At 39.2% G+C, this 21,790-nt stretch overlaps 1 protein-coding gene across 2 annotated transcripts in view; it reads left to right on the top strand.

The window, feature by feature from the left end:
* The first annotated feature begins 2,986 nt into the window (after positions 1–2,986).
* cdh2 (cadherin 2, type 1, N-cadherin (neuronal)) overlaps positions 2,987–21,790 on the top strand; it is a 90,743-nt gene continuing 71,939 nt past the window's right edge. The window contains exons 1-2 of one of the 2 annotated variants that reach the window (XM_038303731.1): positions 2,987–3,329; positions 5,393–5,501. In XM_038303731.1, coding sequence (XP_038159659.1) covers positions 3,270–3,329; positions 5,393–5,501 — 169 coding nt within the window. In that variant the 5' untranslated portion in view covers positions 2,987–3,269. The remainder of the gene's footprint in view (positions 3,330–5,392; positions 5,502–21,790) is intronic. The other variant, XM_038303730.1, reaches the window with a different exon arrangement.

Raw genomic sequence — 21,790 nt, 5'->3', positions numbered from 1 at the left:
TAATGCTGTTAGGGAAACTAAATAAAATATGCAAAAAGAAGCGTGCATGGAGCCTCAGAATAGCATTAAAACACAGACAGGGCCGTTCATTCTGTGATGTTGCGTGTACTAGTCAGCCACAGCAGGGGCGGAGCTAGATGGGGACCAGGGGTGGCCATGGCCATCCTTAGTCATTGGCAAACCCCTACCATTTTTTCCCTCTAATATAGACTGTGGCAGCATAATACTCTGAAGGGGAATGTTCAAACTTAATAAACATTTAAATTTTTCATATATTAACAACTACTTGACAACAGAAACACTGTGGGTAATTATGCACATCAATATACCAACATTAAAGATGATAGATACAGAATTCATGCTCTTTTCAGAACTAAATTTTGAATTATTTGGGGTAAAGATAAAATGATGTACCTCTGCAAGTAATCTAGGACATAAAAATCCATTGAATGTGGATATTAATAGATTTAAATATAATTTTTTTTGCAGAATGATTATTGATAAAAGTAGGTAATGACAACTGAAATGTGTTAGCCCCAGAACTCAAACCTGAAATAATTTTCTCCACTATACCTTTTATTTACACAGCATCAGTGGTGTCAAAAGTAAACACATTTGTTACTTAAATAGAAGTAGTTTAAAAACACTCTGGTAAAAGTTAAAGTATCAACTTAAGTAAAAGTGAAAAAGTATGTGCTCCAAAAACTACTTAAATTATAAAAGTATACAGTAACCTTTAAAAAAAACAGCCAGAGGCCACTATATGAATTGAAAGCTCAATTTTTCGACTATTTCGAAAAATTCTTTGAGATAGGGCCAAGGATGAGGGAGTTCTTGTTGGTCTCCGTCTCCATCTCCCGATACGCTCTCGCCTGTGTCCGACCTTTCAGACATTTCAACATCTTTTTTTTATCTGACACTGTAGCATGGCATAGACAATTCATATTTGCAGTTTAAAGAACTCCTGCTTGCTTCTGCTACTTAAGTACAGTAACAAAATATTTGTACTTTGTTACTTGACATTTCTGCACAGCATAGATGTTTAAATATATGCATCTATTTGTTAGCAAAGGCTGCAGGAAAGTATAGTTTATCTTTATTTAGAAAAAATGGATGTTGTGCTCGTTAGGGTTGTCAAAAGTATCGAAACTCAAAAAAGTATCGATACTGAAATGTTGTATCCGGATACAATACTCGTTTTTAAAAGTATCGATACAGTGCCGTCACCAGTGGCACCTAAGCAGTCATTCATCTAAAGTGCAGAATAGAGGACAATGCACTTTCAGAACACTGTGTGATTGAATAATTCTGTGCTCTTTTCAGTTTCAGACTTTTTTTTTGTAACAGGTGCAGCTGCTGAGAATTATTTTTATTTCTTAACTGGTTTGGCTAGTGTCATTGTTATGTGTGCAAAGCATAGCCAAGGAAGGAACACTTAATTTGAATTTTATAAGTTTTTTATCAAGCTTGCATAATATTATGCACAGCATACAACCTTTATTGTATTTATTTATTGTATTTTATTTATTAATGAAAATATTTCTGTTGAATTTTGGATTCTTTGTTTTTATCCTTGTGGTATCGAAAATGGTATTGAGTATCGAATATTTTCCTTAGTATCGGTATCGAGTTGAAAAGTTTAGTATCGTGACAACCCTAGTGCTCGTTCCTGTTGGAACAGTAGATTGACCCTGAGGTTCTGGTGCCTTTCGGCCACCTCTCAATGGTCATTGGTTATTGACTGGCCACCTCTATTAGAATTTTCTGGCTACGCCATGAGCGGTTCTAAACACGGGCCAACGGGGGCCAGTGCCCCTGTAAATCATGTCCTGGCCCCTGTTGTGGCCCCTGTACTGAAGAAATAATACTTAAAAGAAATTCTAATGATGATATGTGCTAGAACAGACATGGTTACTGATAGGTCCTTTTTATCTATTTCATTTTCTTTTCTTTACAAATTATGTTTTACTAATTAATTAAAAACAATAAGGTGTTATCTTCAGTGGTATTGAGATGGGATTGCAATTTTCATCTGCTAAATGTTTTTTTTTTCAAAACAAATTAAAAAAATAATGAAAAATATAATTTTTCACAGCTGGATTTATGAGGGGGAGTTCAGTTGCGCAGTGGCTAGCACTGCTGCCTTGCAGCAAGAAGGTTGTGGGTTTGATTTCCGGCCTGGGATCCTCTGCATTGAGTTTGCATGTTCTCCCTGAGCATGTGTGGGTTCTCTCCAGCTTCCTCTCACAGTCCAAAAACATGACTGTTAGGTTGACTGGCTTCTCTAAATTCTCCTTAGGTTTGAATGTGTGTATGAATGGTTGTTTGTCTCTGTGTTGCCCTGCGATGGGCTGGTGACCTATCCAGGGTGGCCCCTGCATGTAAGAAAATGAATGGATTTATCAGTTTTTCTTGAGTTCTATCTAATTCAGATTTGATAGAAAATGGTTAATGGTTAGCATTTTAACTTAAATTAAGAGAAAAACATGTAAAATTCCTAAATTATGAATGTTCATAAGAAATAGAATTTTTATTTAACCCAATTGAATAGAAAGTTCACTTCTTGCAGCTCTCTTAATATATTTGAATCCCTTGCCCTTTCCCCCCATGAAAACACACTGGCCCCCTCCTGGCCCCCTGGTACATTCAGGTCTAGAACCGCCACTGGACATTTCATTTCTGCTAAGATAGCATCATAATTGGTCTCAATTGATATAATCAGGGTGCTAAATCCTTATCAGCAGTTTTTTTCTCTCTCTTGTGTTTCAAGCTGACTTTACATTTGGTATGTATCAAAAAATGTCCACAAGGCAAAAACAAGCGCAAAACATGAATAAAATAAAAATATATAGTTGAGAAGACCTCCTGGCCTCTCAATCCAACCCAAAAAAAAAGAAAAGAAATTGGCTGTGCCACCAGCAGGGAGAGACAGTGAGATGGAGGATTTAAAGCCTAGTGGCCGCAGCTCGGTTTGTTTTTGTGTCGGTGGGGCTGGATGGGAGGGAGGGAGCAGCTTCAGTACCAGGCACAGCTCTCCCTCAGCACGGACACACAGAGGAGGAGGCTCCTACAAGCTTCCGACACCGTTTCTCCTGCTGCTGCTCCTCTCATTCTCTCACGGAAAGCGTTTTCGAGGCCATTGTTAATCCAGCGGGATATTCTTATTTTTTTTTATTTATTTACCAACATCTATATTTTTTCCTGTATTTCTTTTTTTTAACGGATTCCGAAGCCGAGGGGAATAAAAAAAAGGAGTGTCGGGTGCACAAATGTTCTCGTTACACGAGGGTAGCGGGCTGCTTCTTCTCCTGCTCGCAGCAGGACTGCAGGTAATGTCATTTTCTAGCGGAGTTATAAACCGGACACTTTTAGTCGCTTTTGTTCCCCTCCTCCCTTCCCTTCCCTCTGCCTCCATCATGCTGCTTTTGGGACGGATTTGTAGCCAGTTTCAATGTGGAAAAAAACCTAACATTTCCAATAAATTCGCCATTATCTGGCTTTTAGCGGCAGTTACTCCGGCTTTATTGATTGTTAGCTAGACGCCGAAAGGAGGAGAGCGTTTGAATTAATTATTTCAGCTAACCGACTCCTAATTTACAGCCTCGTTTAGGAGTTTTTCTGCGGTTGGATCCGGTTGCCTTGGAAGTTGATGCCATAGGCCCGGAGTAAAGCCACAGAATATCCGCCGGTTAGCTTTCATCTTTGGATACGTTGGAAAAGCGCCTCGGTGCTGCTGCTGAATGTAAACGACACAGAATCGGATTTATGAGTTCAAAACCGGCCTTAATGTGATGCTTTGTGAAAAGGACAGATTTTTTTCTTTACCTAACGGATGAAGCATCTAGAATGCGTCTTATATAAAAGGAGAATACAAAGATGGTGGTTTAATTTCTGCCTTTATTGCTTCTAAAATCCGCTTCTCTCTAAGGTCCGACGTGTATTAACATTTAAATCCTGAAAAAAATGCAACCTGCTGCCATGACTGATTGGCTGGGAGCCCAGATCTGCTCCCCCCACCCCCACCCTTTTCTTAAAGCCCGTTTTAAACTCCTTAAAAAGAGTGAAAAAAGGGGCAAGATTTGTATATCAGAGCTAAAAAGAATGTTGGCTACAGATGCACTGATCACTGTAGGCAAAAATAATAATAATAAAAAAAAAAGATAATTATTGGAATTTGCTAACACTCCCCTTAATGGCTCCCTCAAATAATGTTTTTTTCCCCTTATCATTATATAATTTTTTATTTTTAAATCATCATTTAAGTGAATTCTGCTCGTTGTCTCTGGATTATTTATTTTGTGAACAAATGTGTGTGCTTGTGTCTGTATTAGTGCAAATTAATCTTATAGCTTTAGGGCCCAGTAGGTGATACTTGGATAATTTGTTTTCATGTACCGTAATACTGATCACTAGCTTTCTTCTTCTACTTCTTCCCCCCTATTTCACTATTTTAAGAACTCTCAGCATTTTTGGATTATAAATATATTAACCAATTTCATGCATTTTGTACCTTTTTTCATTTTTCTAAAAAAAAAAGATAATTGTTTGGGAGTTTGGCTTTTAACACACAAAGCAGTGATTCCAAACTGCTCCCTCCATCAAAAGAATCCAGAGCATTTATTTTAGATATTATGATTTTTGAACTTTATTGTGTTCTAGTTACTGGGGGAAAATATCCGAATCAGCAGTTCCTCCCAAAGTAAAATCGGAAATGTGTATTGGCCAGAAAAAACACTGACCAGTGCTTCTCTAATGCTGAGGTTATGTAAACATCAAAGCATGCTTTTTAGTCATGCCCTGGTAGTCTGTGCTGAATTCTTTCTTTACGAAATACTGAGTTTTACCCATGTTTGGCTTTAATTTTCTGCTACAGCTCAAAATGCTTTGTAAGGACGATATTAAGAAAAAGCCGAGAAGAGAAACGCATAACGGAGTATATTGATTGGTGATTATCCAGCAGTCTCTTTGAAATAAAGGAAAAAATGCAGTGGTTTTCTAGTGTTTGCTCAGACATTCACGCATGTATGTTTATTTCCCACTCCCTATGTTGCTACCGTTTGCTTTTATTCCTTCGTTCCTGTACTTCAAAGCAAAGAATGTTTGTCCAGACGTAATGTTTTGATCGCAGGGGCTGGCAGACCACTACCCTGTTCCTGGGCCCCTGTTCTCTGGGACAAATGGGGCTTGTTCTTTCCTAGCCATGCTCTTTGGGTAATGCTTAACCCCTTTGCCCTCATTATCCTAATTGCGGCCCCCGTTATAAAAACAACAGATGCTTTGTACAAGTGCGAAGAGTTCAGGATATGACCAGGAGGTTTTGGAGAAGGAGTGTTTTTTTAAAGGCTGATTTATGACTCATTTTTGCAACCCTATTTACCCCTTTCTTCAACAGATTGCAGCAGAGGCCAGGGGTGCCCCACCATGCAGGCCGGGCTTCTCTGAAGATCTCTACACGGTGGTGATGCCAGATATCACAGAGGAAGGATGGCCTCTCTTCAACGGTGAGTGGCGAAATAATCTTGGTTCTGTTTCATGTCGGATGATGGTTGCATCTGGGTTTGAGTGTGTATTTGTCTTGGCATTCCCGTCAACGGTGCCTGCCTCCGTGTGTTATATTTCAGGGGGAGGATCTGAAAAAGGCTGACATATTTAAACAATTAGCCTCAGTGCAGTTGTGTGGTGCTGCAACCCATGTTGTTTGCCTTGTAAAACAGCTCAAACGGGGTTCAACTTAACAACGTCTGCACCTTCTTTTGCTTCCCTCCCCATTTTTTTTTTGCCCCAGCAGGGGGAAAGAATGTAGGTTGTTAAGTGTTGGCCTACACTTTGGGGTTGCTTACCCTTTTTTTGCAGCATTGTTAGCATTTTAGATGAACATTAGCTTCTAGCATTGATTAAAAGAATAAAACTTCCCTGATGCTTTGGTTAGATGCAGCATGTTGCAATGACATGAAGTACAATACACATTTGAATACTGTTGTGATTGTAATTAAACAAAAAAATCTAGTTATTAAACATAACATGCCTTTTGCTGGCAGACTGGTTTGCTTTAATTAGGTTGCTCCGTTGTTTTTTTCCATATTTTTTGTCCCAATTAAAGGTTGCATTTCTGCAGATTTAAATATGAAGTATTCTATCATACTCCACCACTTTTTGGCCTGAAGATTCAGCTTTAATCCTTTGGTGCCCAACTGCATTTCACACCGCTAACTTCAACAATAAAATGCTAAAATAAAACAGTTTTGCTGTTGTCAGCAACAAGATATACAAAAACTGCATATTTGTTTGAATAAAGGCAATGGATACATTGGATATGACCTTCTACTCCTGTTTAGTCTAATGTTTGCCATATAGGGATACAACTACTTGAAATAGTGCGAAGGTCTGCAGACGTAATAAAAGCTGGAATATCTCACCAGTGTGTCATTAGAGGGGTTAGGGCCTTGAGGTCATTTGGACCAGAAAACATTCCCGGTTGTGTTGAGTTTCACAGTGTGAGCCTAAAACTTGCATGCCGTCGTCATTGTGAGTCAGAGTGATGGAGGGAGGGGCGAGAGGGATGTGGTAGTGACTAGAGAATAAAGGAGGGAGGAAAGAGAGTGGTTTGAATGGGTGGATTCTGCTTTCACTGAGCTCTACCTAGTGCACAAGTTTGCATTTGATCCTGCAGGTGATGGATTTCCCTGTGTTGGCTTGGATGAGCCGTGACCAGCAGTAATCAGGTTCTCTTTTGTTTGCCACCCCTTCTGTCTTTTCTCTTCTTTCCCCTCCCCCAGCGAGCTGTTGCTGTGAGGAGATTTCCCTGACAGTGAGGGGCACTCCTGTGTCATTGTAATGCAGCAGGGCACAGCAGCGTGGGCTGATGTTAATGAAACTCCATTCTCTAATGAGGATCTCCTGTGGCATGTTTTAAAAGACAAAGCCCCCACAGTGTCCGGAGTAATCTCCAAAGTTCCCCCCTTTTTTTATTTCCACCATGCTGTTTTTGGTTGTCGTTTTTGACCAGTCGCTCCAGGCTGTTTTAATCTTGAATTATCTTTTTTTTTTTTTTTTTATAATGCTTTTTTAAAAACACGCAGCAGCATTCGGTCAGCTTTCAATTAGCTGTGCCATTTCCTGAATACTGAATTACGAGTCAGCTAGAACCTTAAACATGTCTGCAAACCAAAATAGATCAGAGTCTGACGTTGAGTTTCTATCATGTTATAAATAACATTCTCGGCTAAATTCAGCATGCATACATCTCCTTTGGTTATTGATGAGTAGTCCTTGCTGATTCAGTCTGCTTTTCTTTTTTTCCTTGTCAAATGGGGCCCGCCTGAGTGTCTGTAATGCTATCTAAAGGTTGCGTAAGACGTCAGTAACATGATTCCAGCTCATATTAGATTGCATTTCATCCAAGATATACAATCAAAGTGGTGGGGGGGATACCTGTTTAAAAATCTTTCCACCATTTCATTGCAGCCGTCTTTCTCTTTTTTTTCGGCTAATTAAGGGAATACACATCCGGTGGCCTGGAAATGGTTGTAGTTAGCATGTAAACAGCAGACATTGTATGTGCTAAATTGAAGACATCCTGTTGATTAGATAATGGTAATTGTGGGCTGCCAGTTAGCAGAGGTAATCACATTCTGGTGGATGGAATCTAAACTTTTACTATTTTTATCTTTAGAATTAATATAACTAGAAATGAGAACCCTGTTTTTGTTATTGGCAATCGATTGTATGAAATGGAGCAGACAATGTTGCTGTTAAAGATTATTTTAGTAAACAGACAAAAGCAAAATTCGTATTCTTCAGATTGTCCACCACATTAACAAAGTTAATTTTAATACTAATAGGACTAGAGGGAATAAATGTAAAGTTTTTTGTACCTTTTTTAAATGAGAAAACAGAAGTTGGGTATCTGTAGCCAGAAAAAAAATGAAATAAACATCAGTAAAAGCTTTCCCTTTATGGTAAATTGAGGAATGATTAAAAATTCTCCCTACAGCTGCACCCATTTGCCCCCCTCTCTGTTCTCAAATAATGGTTTGATCCTCTATACCCACGTGTTTTATTTTTTTTTTCCAATGCTGACCAATCAAAACAAAGTCCTGCCAACAGCAAAGGTGGGGGGGATGAGCAGAGATGGTTAAGTAGCGCTGAGAGCTAAGCTGCTGCGACCGAAGCTGCATCAGATGATTGCAGCCGACTACCTTTTGTAAAGTTAAGGCATCCTACACCTTTAAAACTTCATCTCTTTCCCTTTGCTCGTTTTTGCCCATTGCTGTCTCTCATCATTGCCAATAACTGCATTTGGCATTCACGTATCAGCAGGATAGGACACAATCGGTGGTAGCCACCCACCCAGAACGCGGTGTGTGAGATATTAAATGAAGGCTCCAGGCAGATAATTTGCCTTGATGAATTTTAGGATGAATTCATCATTTGATGGATAAGCCCTAGATGCAAAACTCCTGTCTGAGAGGGTAAGCGATGTCTGAGATTTTTAAGTGGATCCGCATTTCGTTTGTGATTAGTGAAACTAGCGTAACAGATTGATACTCTCTGTGTATAGTCGTTAAAAATCCCCCAAACTCTGTCAGTTTTTCTAAATCCACCATGTTTTATGACATTGGTTGAGAAATGATGCAGATTAGCAGTATTTCATTCAGCCTTCCTGTTTTCTGCTGAATGTCTCGCTCTCTCATGGCTTCAGTGGACCATTGACCGCTATAAAGAGACTTTAGGAAAAATAATTTTCCTTCTCAATAGTTTTTAAATTCACTCTAAGATTAACTGTTGACTGGAGGCATATCGGAAGAAATATATATATTTTTTTAAATGGAAGGCTGATTTTTTTCTTTCTCTCTGACCACTTCACTAATAATGAATGATGAGATCTAACCAAACATATTTTATAGTTATGGGCTTGAAAGAAGCCAAACATTTCCCACATCAGCACAGTAGTTCCTTTTATGGAGTTAAGCCATTTGATTACAGTGACTTGTTTTACTAGATTTCATTTAATATAAGGTATGCTGTGGCTGCGGGGGGGTTTGCCCCTGGGTGTCTAATGAAATTCTTGGTGGCTTTTGAGAGCTGACACACATTTTGCCCCCCGCCTCTCTCTTTCTCTCTCCAGTCTTGATAAAGCTCACAAAGCAGAGAAGCAAGTCAGATTCGCCGCATTATTCAGCCGTGGCTTTTCCCCCCTCCCTAAATCTAGGTTAATGAAAGCCCGAAAGCTTAATTGAGCCTAATACGCCCTCTTATTCCGCCGTTCTGCCATCTCTATCCCCAATCTTCTATTCTCACTTCATTTTTTCCCCCCTCTACATCTTTTGCTGACAATTATGCAGGCTCTGGCCATGACGGAAGCGTGCTTGTCGTCAGCGTTGGCCTTGGTTCAAATGCTTTAAATGTGACTGTGGAAAGAGGGCCTAGTTATGTAGCTCTGCATATGAGTGTGATTCGGGGTGTCGCTGCGGGAGATTTACAGTTGACCGTTTTAATAATGTAATTGAAACAATTAGTGTTAGTGTCAGCAGTGTTAACATCAACATGGGGATCTATAAAGATTAATAGATTAAAATATCCAGCATTTATAGTTTTTCTTATTTAATTCTACTCTGTTATGAAATCTGTTATTCTGACTGAAGCTGGAGCCCCACGCACATTTGTTTTTTTTTTAAAGAGGCCCCAGCATTTGGTGAGACATGACCCTGCTTGACCTAGTCTTGTAAACTGGGACGAGTACCCTGCAACACACTCACCAACCCCCCCTGTTCCTAGTCTAGCATTAAAGCCGTTGGGATTATTTCCTGGTGAAGTATGGATGAGTGAGAGACCATCGACAGAGGTCCCAATGCATCAACAGGGAGGCCACATAAACATGACCTTATGTTACCTAAAGTTATTGTGACCCGCAGGCTCCATTGCATATAACCTACAGAAAGTAAAGAAAGCAAAAAAATGAAAATGGAAGAATAACAATTTTTTCCGACATGGTTTATGAGGTTTATTAGTATTTCTGCTATGGTAAAGTTTTCTCCTTTTGAGGGGAATATGCAGAAAAGGGATGACCTGCTGTCAATCCTTTCGCTTATTAAATATTTTTGAACCTGTGCACCAGTGCTTCTAAACGAATTGCAAACCAACCTCTTTTAATGTTAAAATTCCTTTTTAGAGGGTATCCTTGACATACTTTGGATCACTGGTGCCACACATGAATAATGTTGGAGAGTGGTGTGAGTCACAGTGAGGATCCAGCAGCTGCTGCATGTCTCGCATATTTCCGTTGTCACGATGGGACATTATGAGCGACCCCCATGGTCATTCTTACTTCCTTCTTTTTATGCTACTTAATACTTGAGCGTTATTTTTATTTCTTAGGCTTAGGCAGCAGTTTGAGTGCAAGTTTGTTTCCAATAGCAGCCAAGCTCCCCATCCCCACCCGTATATTTATTTTTTCCTGAAAGGGGATCAATGAATCCAGGGTCTTTGTTTGCTCAGATCAATATGTTGTAATGAAGGCTGTGCTCCCATTCCCAGCTAAGGTATCACTGTCATGGTGGGGTAGAATTTGTTTTATGTTTTACTGTAATCAGATTACAAAAATTTGATTTCATCGCACTGTCGCTCTGCCTTTTTCCTCTTCGGAACACATTGGCCGGGATAACTAGCACATATTGTGATGACAGATTGCATCTTGGCACTGTGCAGATTTGGAAAGTAACCTTAGGCAGGTCGACTTCAGTTTAGCAAGGAAGCAGAGATGTGTTATTGTTTGAAAGTTTTCGTTTTAGTTCTTTTTTTAATGTTGCTTTGCTGTATAAATGACCCTATGTCATTTTAAAATATTTTTGCACTATGAATGAATAATCATTTGCTAAGCAGTGCATTCTTTAACCTGCATAGAAGCACAAAAAGTATACAGTTATCTCACCTTTTGGCTGACTGTTCCTTGGTCTGGCAATTATCACCCCATATTTGGAGACAGAGGTGTTGGTACAATGCCCAACTGTCCAAGTATTTTGTTAAGGTCGGCTATCTTTATCACACCTTGTCATCATTTTTGCTCATATCACTCTTATCAGCTAAAGGCCGCGGCCTTTGCCAGGGGCACCTGACCATATGCCACTGACAAGGCGCCGTTGTGGAGGTTTTCCTCTCCTGTGCCTAAGAGGTTGTTTGTTGGGCGTTTGTCCTTGGTATATAATTAGCTTACTCTGTTCAAAGAGCTCTTGATGCTGTAGACAAATATTTTGATGACAAAGACTTTCTGCAACCACATGCCTCTGTAACTGCAATATAATAGACAACTGATGTATATAGAGATTACAATTATATATATTTTTCTTTTTGTTTATGCTCAAAAAAATAAAGTGTTAGTTTCAGTTTGAACCCTAAAGATGGCAGGATATGTCTGTTTTTTTTTGTGTTTTTTTTTTAGGCTCTTATTTTAAAGTAGGAAAATAAATGGTTCTTGCATTGCACTGTTGTGATAACTATTTACCAAAGATTAAAATAGTCATCTGAGCTCTTGTGTTGGAGAGCATTATTTCCAGTTTGTTAAAGTTGTAGAGGTCTGAAAGGAAGTTGGTAGATTATATATCCTAATAAAAAGTCATTGATTTCATTCACATTATCCTCCTTGAAATAAAAACTGCACTTTTCTATGACTAATGCTTTAAAATGCTTCCTTTTTATGTTTTAAGTGTTTTTTATTTTTTTTTTATGCATCTCAGAGTATTTTGATTACAGGAATGTTGTCATCGCAGCACAGTTAAAGAAAAAAAAATAAAAATCAGGTTGCAAAAATAAAGCTGAACTACACTGCCTTTGATAATCTGTAGTTCAAATATTTACACTATTAAAACATGACCAGAGTTTTTTTCTTTTTAAAAGTTATTTATTTATTTATTTTTTGCACACTTACCTTAATTACCAAGGCTATCGTGGCCTATTGTGGCATTAGAAACATAAAAATCCTCTAGTATAGAGGCCAGTGAAAGGAATGAATAATTTACATTAGGGATTTCTTGATACAACCTCGTCATTCTGATGCAGTAACCATATCGCAGGTTTTAATATAGGCTTATTGACATTGAGTATAATTTTTTTTTTAACTTATTTTGTTTTGTGAAATATTAGCAGATTCTAGATCAAGTGATATCACTAAGGTAGAGAATGATAACAGTAGTCACGAGAATAATAATAATAAGAAGAAATATTGGCTTCAAGAATTAACCCAGATTGAAGTCAAAATAATTTGGATCGGCCTTAAATAAAACTGTATCAGTGAGATTTCAGTATTCTTTTTTTTTTTCATGTACGTGAGAGTACACAAGCAAAGTTTATAAAACATTTCCCTTGGAGTCAGTTGTTTTCATTTTCAGATAGGTGTGTGGTTGTGATGTAGATGAACTGTAGTAACTCAACAAAACCTTCACCTTGTGCTTGAAGAAGGATCTGAATTTGTACTTGATGACTTTGATTGGTGTATTGCTTTTCCTTCATTTGCACTGCATTGCCCTAACTGTCTGTACATCTGTCCATTTTCGTAAGAGACTTGTTTACCGAAGTCAAATGCTAAAATCAAGGTGAAAAAGGGAACACAGCTTATCCCTATGACTTAATTAAACTTTTTCTGGACTGATTCGTTTTTTTTTTTTTTTTTTTTTTGGGGGGGTGGGGGGGATTTTCTTTAATGGGATTCTGTGAACGCAACAACTCCCAGAATTTTGTCTCTAATACGCCGTGCTTCTGTTTCTTTAACTGTTTTTGGCGAACCTACTTTTCCCTCAATATGCTTGTCGAATGTAAGCATAGTTGTTTCAGCTTCTTAGATCAGACACGACTATCGCGGTGCATTGACGTCCGAACGGTGCATTCAATGGCATCACATAAATTTGCAGGGCCACCAGGGTCTGATGTACTCACCGTAGGCCGATTGGAGCCGAGCCGCTTCAAGGCTATTTTAACCTGGGTTGCTTGCCGACTTGTTTGACCCTGGTCGAAACGGGTCAGTGAGCCATTCCCATTGCCACTTAAAGCTACAGTGTGTAATAATTACAGGGATATAAAGTCAGAAATTGAATATATTATACATAACTATGTTATTTATCATCACCTATGAGCTCAGCCTTTTAACCATAATATTTACGTTGCCTTAGAATTCGTTATTTATAATTACATAGGAGCGGGTCTCGCAGCCATGGAGGCTGACATCTTTGCGCTACGGCAGCGCAGAAGCAACAAACTAGCGATTGCGAGATCGCCCATTACGCTCGAAAGTAACTACGGCAAGTTGAGAGATTAACTGAGACGGTACTGAACAATAGATGGCAGTATTATGCCTGAGAAGCGTTTAGTCTGCCTGAAACCAAAGAAGAAGAAGAAGCAGGTATACTGCGCTTCAGTAACAAGAAAGGTGAACAAGGCGGCAGGCATGAGTGACTTTGCAAACTGTTTGGCACTGTGTTGCCAAACATCAGACGAATGGAGGATCATGCCTACTCTGTATCACAACGAAAAGCGGCGGACACCGAACCCCCGTCATCTAAGAAGCGGAAACACGACGAGAATAAACGCAAGCGTGACAAGAAACGACAAAAAACACGGATCAACATTGGCACGGCATTTACACGATGGAAGGCACTGACGGAGGAAAAAGGTTTTCAAAGTGACGCTCAAGTTGCCAGTTTTCTCTTGGACAGGTAAGGCCACAGCTTCATAAAATTACCACAGCTGATAGTGGCGTGTGTGAGTGTGAGAGAGACAGATATATGAAGCTGCATATTAGCGAGCTACGGATATATACCTCGGTTACTTCTCTCCGGCTCCTTTGGAGATCTTCAATTCTTTCCTCCTCCGCTATAGTCAACCCCCGCTGGCACCTCTCTCTCGCCTGGCCCTGGCTGCACGCCCACCCCGCCCTCTCTGCCCTCTTCTTTTCCCTCTTCCTCGCGTTGTAACCCCCGTGCCACAAACAAGACTTGGACTCTGTAAACGGGGAATATATACCGGTATTCTTCCAGCGAACACAATCTCGCTGTTAAACTAATGACTACAATTACTTCGTCTGTTTATATCACCATGCAAAGCAGCTCACCAAAACGTCACAACGATGTAGAATAAAAATAACGGATATATTTATTATCAAATCTATACCCTACACAGACTAATGAAATACTATCTGTAAAATTATCTATGTAAACAAACCTCATTAATTGAGAAGGTAGGTGATTCCGACGTCGTGGAAGACATTTTGTCCCGTAACGCTCGCCGTATTGTTGGGGGGGAGAAGCGGTGGGGGGGAGATGTTCATGTTGCTGCAGTCTGCAGTCTGGACGTTAGATGTCGCTGAAAATTACACACTGTAGCTTTAAAGCCTTTTTTTTTTTTTTTTTTTTTTTTTTTTTCTCCAAGGTTTGAATAGATTTTCCAGCCAGTGTGAAAAGGATATATGTTAGGCTGCATAAGTGTGAAGTGAGCTATATCCCCAAGTGTTTAATTGGAAGCCATTTTAAAAAGGGAGTCACCCACTCTTTATTTTTTCCTTACATTGCGATGTTTTGTTTATGTAACAGTGCACTTAGTTGCTGCTAAACAGACAAGTGAGCATTCTTTAGCCCAACAGATGTAGCTTCAACAGCGGTACCTGTTCCATGTAGCTGTGAACGACAGCCAGCGCCAGACAACAGTGTCTTTGTGTGTTGTGTCAGACAAGCCAATACTCCAATGAACATATTAATGAGGGTTTTTTTGTGCCAGTGAAGAAAATGGAGACAGCACTAGCCTTGTGTGTTTAACCTTTTTCTGTATGCAAGTGACAAACGCAGTCAATTTTATTTCCTTTTTTTTTTTTTTTTAAGGCTGGGCTGTGTTCAGAAGTCTGCATAAATTTAAACAGCATTATTCCCCTGTCTATAGAAAAGAAATTTGATGCAGGGACATGTTAATTGACCCAGATACTGTAACCATGTTCACAAAGGCCAATATCCTGCCTGGGAAGAGATGTCTACCTTCTGAAGGCCACGTCGACTATTGTGTTTCAGTCCAGGCTTCAATTTCAATGCAACAGCATTTTTTTTTCTTCTTTTGGACTGTAGCCTCTGATGTCGCTAATCTTTACACATTCTTGATCTTTAATTCAGTCCTCTATCAGCTTCTGTACTTTACTGCCTTGTCCTTTCTCTCTTTTTGATGTGAGCTTGCAAACGGTGGTGGTGGTCGAGGGGGGGGTGGCTCCCCCTTGGGTCTGAACAAAGATTGATGTACTGTAATTGGGTAATTCAAGGACAATACTGTAGCATTTTCCCTTTTTCTCCCACAACTGAACTTGTTTCCTACAGTGACCTTGATTGCTTCATGGCTTCACTCATGCGTGCGAAGTTCAGATTTACTTTTGAGGGTTCTACTTTTGTTGCATGGCTGCCTGAGGTTTTGAAGAGCTTGTGCTTTATGATAAAAAATGGGCAAGGCTAGTTAATGTCATTGGTTAAAGTATAAAGGTAAAGAAATGACAGTATCTAATAGGGATGCAAATTATCGATTAATTCATTAATCATTAGTTGATTATCTTATCGATCGACTTTCGATTAATTGATAAGCGGCGTTTTTCACCTGAATTTCAGGGCTTCAATAGGGCCTTAATATAATTGAGGTATTATATTACATTAGCCAACATTATGATACCATAATTATATTGTATTATATTATACATTCCTCAAGTAATTATGCATTAGGAGAAGAAAGCAGACACGTTTTTAAGGTAAAACAAAATCTTTAATTTAAAAAAAAAACCTGACTCAGTTCTTGCATTTGAAACAGACATAAAAAGAGAATAGAAGAAATTAAATAGAGAGCCAAACAGAATATTATTGAGCCTATAGGTTAGAAAGAAACTGCATAGGCTATTAATTGGGTAATCCTCAACAATCCTAAAATGAAACATCCACAACATATTTCTACCTCAATTTGTATAGGGTTACAGCAAAATAGAATGAAACGTTCACAGGGTCACTGAACACAACAACATAGCATAACATTACAGGGCCTCAAACCAGAACAATCAAATAAAGTGGTGATTCAATATTACCCTCTCCTAACTGAAATGTGGCACATCACAACTTGACCTAGGCTCTATATATTTTTGTTCAAGAAAATTAGCATGTTAACGTGCTCTGGGGTAAGGCGTGTACGTAGCCTGTTTACAGTGAGCCCAGCTACTGAAAACACACGCTCAGAGGGGACTGATGTGCCTGGCGTACACAAATACCGTTTTGCTAGTGTTGCCAGCGTCGGAAACCTCCTTTCATTCACTTTCCACCAGCACGTGGGGCTCAACTCAAGTGGTGCAGGAGGGTCCTTTAAGTACATATCCACTTCACTCTCCATGTCATCTTTGCGGGCATCGGAATAGGTTTCACCCAGAAGTAAACTCATAGCAGATGTAGGCTTAGCCCCATGTCGCTGAGGCCCTGTATGGACAGTGTTACCGTGGTCTCCAGCGGTGGCGGCACCTGCAGTGATGCTGTCGCGTTCGGCTGTAGCCATTTGAAGCAGCGTGGAATGAGCTGACTTCCTGGTAGCTGGAGGAAGAAATCCCAGGTGTTTGTGACGAGGGTCAAGCATTGTTGCGATCATAGGGGTGGATGCGTTGAGGTCGTCAGACTGAATCTGTTGAAAATAGAAAGAATAGGCATAGGCCTACAATTACACATATGAAAACGATACAATTGAATGACAATTACGACCTATTTGCATCATTATTTATTTTATTCATCATTATTATTAGTCTATTGGATAGACCCTATAGGTAGTTTTAATAATTAATGGATGCATACCTTCATGCGCTCGCCCAGCGAATCTCGCACTTTTTCCTTGAAGTCTGCGACTTTGGGGCTGTCCTCGTCTGAAGCGCTGAGGTGAGTGTTGATTAGACTGAACGTGATGGGGTACGTGTTTGAGATTGACACCTCCGACTCCGCAGACATCACCGTAGTTGCACACTTCAATGTTCCCAACACGGGTGCCATATCTTCCATTAGCTGCCAGTAGTCGTCTCTCAACTCCAGCGTCCTCGCATCTGCCAGTTTTGTCACAGATAGGTCTGATAGCACGGCTGACACAGCCCATCGCTGTTCAACCAGGCGCTCAAACATGTCGCAGACTGAATTCCACCTGGTTTTACAGGATTGAATGAGGCGATGCGGAGGAAGCGACATTTGGTGTTGCTTTTCTTCCAGGGCTTTGGTTGCGATTGTGCTGTGGTGGAAATGTTTGACCAACCTTCCCGCTGCCGCGATTGCTCTGTCTACCCCAGCAGAAGCAAAACCATAATTGACAGCGAGATTCAGGGTGTGAGTGAAACACGCTACTGATTTCCAGCTGACTCGTGTAGGATTGTTCGCTTGGACAATATTCCTAGCATTGTCGTGGACACATGCTGTAACGCGGCCGGAAAGTCCCCAAGCCTCCACTACATAATTCAGCTTCTCAGCCAAGTTGTCGGCGGTGTGTCTGTCAGAAATGCTCGTCGTAATCAGGATTGCAGATTTTAACAGCCAGTTTTCGTCGGTGTAGTGGCAGGTAACTGTGATGTAACTTTCTGTTGTGAGAGCCGTCCAACAGTCTGTTGTTAATGCTACAGCTGTAACAGCAGCGAGCTTTGTTTTTAGCTCACCTTTCTTTTTTTCGAACCGAGCTTTGAGGCGAGAAGTTATTGATGTTCTCGAAGGGATGTTGTAACCTGGCTCTATGAACCCAATGAGATCCTGAAATCCTGCACCGTCAACTGTGTTGATTGGCATCAAATCCCTCTCGATCATGCAGCAAATCTTCTCTGTAATGCCCTCCGCCCTTCTCTCATCACACGCTTGCCTTCCAATGGTAGCTGTGATTTTAGGTTGACCAGGTGAACTGGTGGTGCCATGCAAGACAGCAGCATGCACGGTGTTCAAATGATAACTGAGTGAGCTAGTGGAACTGTTGTATTTCAACACCGCATTACAAAGAGAACATTTGACTTCTTTGCCTGAATTAACAATATTGAAGGGGTCCCACACAGCACTTCTTTTCGCCCGCTTCATTTGGTTTTCAACCCTGGTCTCTCTCGCGACACGAGGCGTGTTCTCACGCTGTGTTCATGTTACAGTAAAGCGCTAGCACCCTCTAGCGGTTAATCGTGATTAATACATTTTGATCGAGCAACCTCTTGATCGACAATTAATCTAAAGTCGATTAACCGTTTGCGTCCCTAGTATCTAATATATACTGTAAAATGTAAGCATAATTAATTGCTATGACATGCAAGTAATTTTTCAGAAAGTTGGAGTAAACAGTTTTAATTCCTAAATGAGCGAACTGTTGGAAATGAGTTATAGATTTAGAAAATAAACACCACCCCAATTGTTTTTGTAGTCCTTTGGACATGTACGGGAAGTGTAGTTCTGATTGTGAAAGAACATTAAGTTCTCCCAGTTTGTAAAAGATCTGTAGCATTTTAGCACAATACTTGATCATAACATTTCTGCTCTGTCAGAATGTTTATAACTGCCTCGCTGAAATTCAGTTTGATAATACATTTTAAAATCTCTGAGATATAAGTTAAAGATTAGTAGTGGATAAAACAAAGTGTTTAGGTTTAGCCTTGTAGTGGATTGATGACCGGCACCGTTGTATTCTGGTGTTGCTCTCAAATGGATAACTCAAGCTTATAAAGCCCTCCTGATTGCTTGTCCCAAGTGAGCGATGGTTGCCAGGCTGCGATGATACAGTTGTTTGGCATCACCAGGTACGGTTGACCTACAGCAATTCCTATCCTGCGATCTATGGGAGTGAGCTAAATTGCACTCTATGTTCATATTGCCTCTTCCTTTATATTTACTGGGGCATCAAAGGCAGTGCACTACATGTCCAATTTATTTCCAGTAGCCCCCCCAGCAAAGGAGGGTGATGGTTGAAAATGACTCAAAGCTTTTACTCCTGAACATGTTTATTTCATGCAACAAAAAGTTGATGAGTTTAGCGGATAAATACAGTGCAGATGGCATAATGTTTGTATGATTGGAGTTGCTTTTGTTAACGACTTTCTGCCTTATGCTTTCAGCACAATAAACAGCGTTGCAGATTTAATCAAACTGTTCCACTTACTGGTAATGAGTGACTAGATTTTTTTTTTTTTTTTTTTTTTTTTAGTCCAAGAAATAGGAAGTGCTTAACTCCTTAAGACATTTTTATATATAAACTAAATATCTTTACTATGACTTGTTTTGTTTAAAATAAAATAAAAAGTTTTAATTGATTGGAACATATTGGCCTTCATATGGAAGCAATGTCCAACTTAAATTTTAAGCTCAAATTAAGTTTTAAACTTTCACATGGCTGAAATCCTTAGCAATCTTTCACGTTTTTAAGATACAGTAATTAAAGCCTTAAATTTTTATTAAAAAAAAATAAAATGAAAGATAAAAATGACTATCTCAACGTTAATTTGTTTAATGGTGGAACAATTAAAAAAAAAATCCTTTTTATTTTGTTGCAATTTCTCTTTGCTGTATATTATCTGAATAATGTAACTGTATTAAAGAATGAAATATGTGGTTTCTCATTCCTTAATTGCATCCATTGCGCTTCACTAGTCAGTCAACCCAAGATCAGAACTAACAGATTTTTCCTCTACCGGCTCGGATTGAAGGTATGGCTTAAATCTAATCCAGAAAAATCTGAATGTTTTAGTAACTATTTTAATCTACTGAACAAATAATGTTTACCTTAATAATATGAAAATGTATTCTCAGTTTATATTTGTATGTCATCTGCTTACACCAGTGACAACTTTATAACCACAATTGTAGCTATTTAAAAGATTTCTCCACACAATTCATTAAATTTTGTATAGGTCCTGTCTCAGTTCTTCACTTGTTGCACTAAGTGATCTAAACACGGTGACCTTTAGAAACTATAAGCCTCCTTCATCTGACTAGAAGACTTCGGAACAATGGCCTCAACCAGTAATTCATGGCATTGCTAACCATATGAGGGCTATGAGCCAAGGTTATTGACCTTTCACGCCTGTCACTAGTGATAGAGAGAACCAGACCCTGGAGGGAAAATGAATTGTGCTTATTAAGGAACTGGACTTTTTGAATAAAAAACCCAGGCGGCGACTCTATTCTCGACATTTCTTCCTTATTTAAGTAATTACTTTTCAGCAATGTTAGACCAGCTTTCCTAGAGCACAAACTGTGCAGATGGAGTTGCATTTAATCAGAAATGCTTCTGGGAGACATCAGGGTACATTTTACAGACTGCCTGAAGGATGAATCTATATCTTAAGAGGGGGTTTCTTTCCCATCAATGTTTGAAGGAATAATCCAACACCTTGAGATGCATAAAACTCCTCAATTTGTACCGCCACCAGCTGCTTTCTTGTTACAGTGGAAAGGCAGTATTTATGCATTGATGATGGCTAAGCAAAAAGCCTGGGGGGGGTTGAAGTGGACGACCCACTGGATGGATTTAGGAAGTGAGCTCATGCATCTTTGCCAACAAGTACTTTTAAATACTTCCAGTGTTTGTCAAGGAGGTTCGTTTATTTGTCAGGGTTAACTTGTGCACTCAAATGGGCTGATTGAACTTTGATCTACTTTTTTTGTCTTCTGCCATGATGTATCGTGAAGGATAAGTTGCTCAAGAGTAGTTTCCCTATTCTTGAACATCATGGGACCAGATGGCATACAAGCAGGATATACCACTTTAAATGGAACATATTTAAAATGAATAACTGGCTAAATTTATCTGGCTTTGATTATCTTTTGTGTTCTACTAGGCTATTTTTTGTGTTCTATTAGGCTGGTTTTAAATAGAACCTTTATTTGTTTTCACACTATACTATCTCTCATCTTTACCTTAAACTCTCCCCCATTTTTAAAATGCTTTTTTTCTCTGTTCTTACATTGGAGCTGAATATTTCAATTGCTATGATGCTCTGATCTGTTTAGTCTTGTTGACTTGTATTACTATATATTATTTATTTATGTAGCATTTTGCAATTGAAGACAATATATTGACCAAAGTGCTACACAAAAGCTTAAAGTAACTAGATAGAGATTAAAACAAAATCAGACATGGTACAAATATAGCCACTCTGTGGTCATAGGTAGTTGGTTGCAGAGGTTTGGAGCCATGATGGAAAAAGATTGATCAAGTCTTTGATTTAGGCAACAGCAGCTAAGACAATGAAAATGAATAAAGTAAATATTCAGACATTTACTTTCCATAAATTAGATTTCTTTAAGAGGGTGCTATTGTTTTCTAAATCCAGCTTGTTCAAAGATGGAGACTGAAAGCTTAAATATGAAAGGGAAGTCTGAATTAAACATTATGTGTCTGGGTTAATTTGGATGTAATACTTGCGCTTCTTAATGTACATTTCCTCTCCTACTAAACTACAGTTGGCTTAAGCTGAATTTTGTTTTTGGTCAAGATTCTTCTCCTCTTTAAAGTGCATTATGTTAACATCTTTTCACCTTTATATTAGAGATTAGCCGAGGAAAGATCAATACTGGGTATCAGTCAGATATCATATCACATTATATTGGCCTGCATTCTGATAAAAACACCACGCTACTGTCTAAAGTTTCTGCAAACCATTAATGGATGGGTCAGTTGTTCTCCTACCTATTGTTTTTGTCTTTAGTTATTGAGTAATGTATCACTTAGTCAAACCTTTTCTAACATTTTGCACTAGAAAATAAATAACAATATGTATGACCTGATATCTTATTGTGTCAGTATT

This window comes from Cyprinodon tularosa, unplaced genomic scaffold (assembly GCF_016077235.1).
Source record: "Cyprinodon tularosa strain WSP-4 unplaced genomic scaffold, ASM1607723v1 ctg52, whole genome shotgun sequence".
Taxonomy (NCBI): domain Eukaryota; kingdom Metazoa; phylum Chordata; class Actinopteri; order Cyprinodontiformes; family Cyprinodontidae; genus Cyprinodon; species Cyprinodon tularosa.
This window is presented reverse-complemented; position numbering and strand designations above follow the sequence as displayed.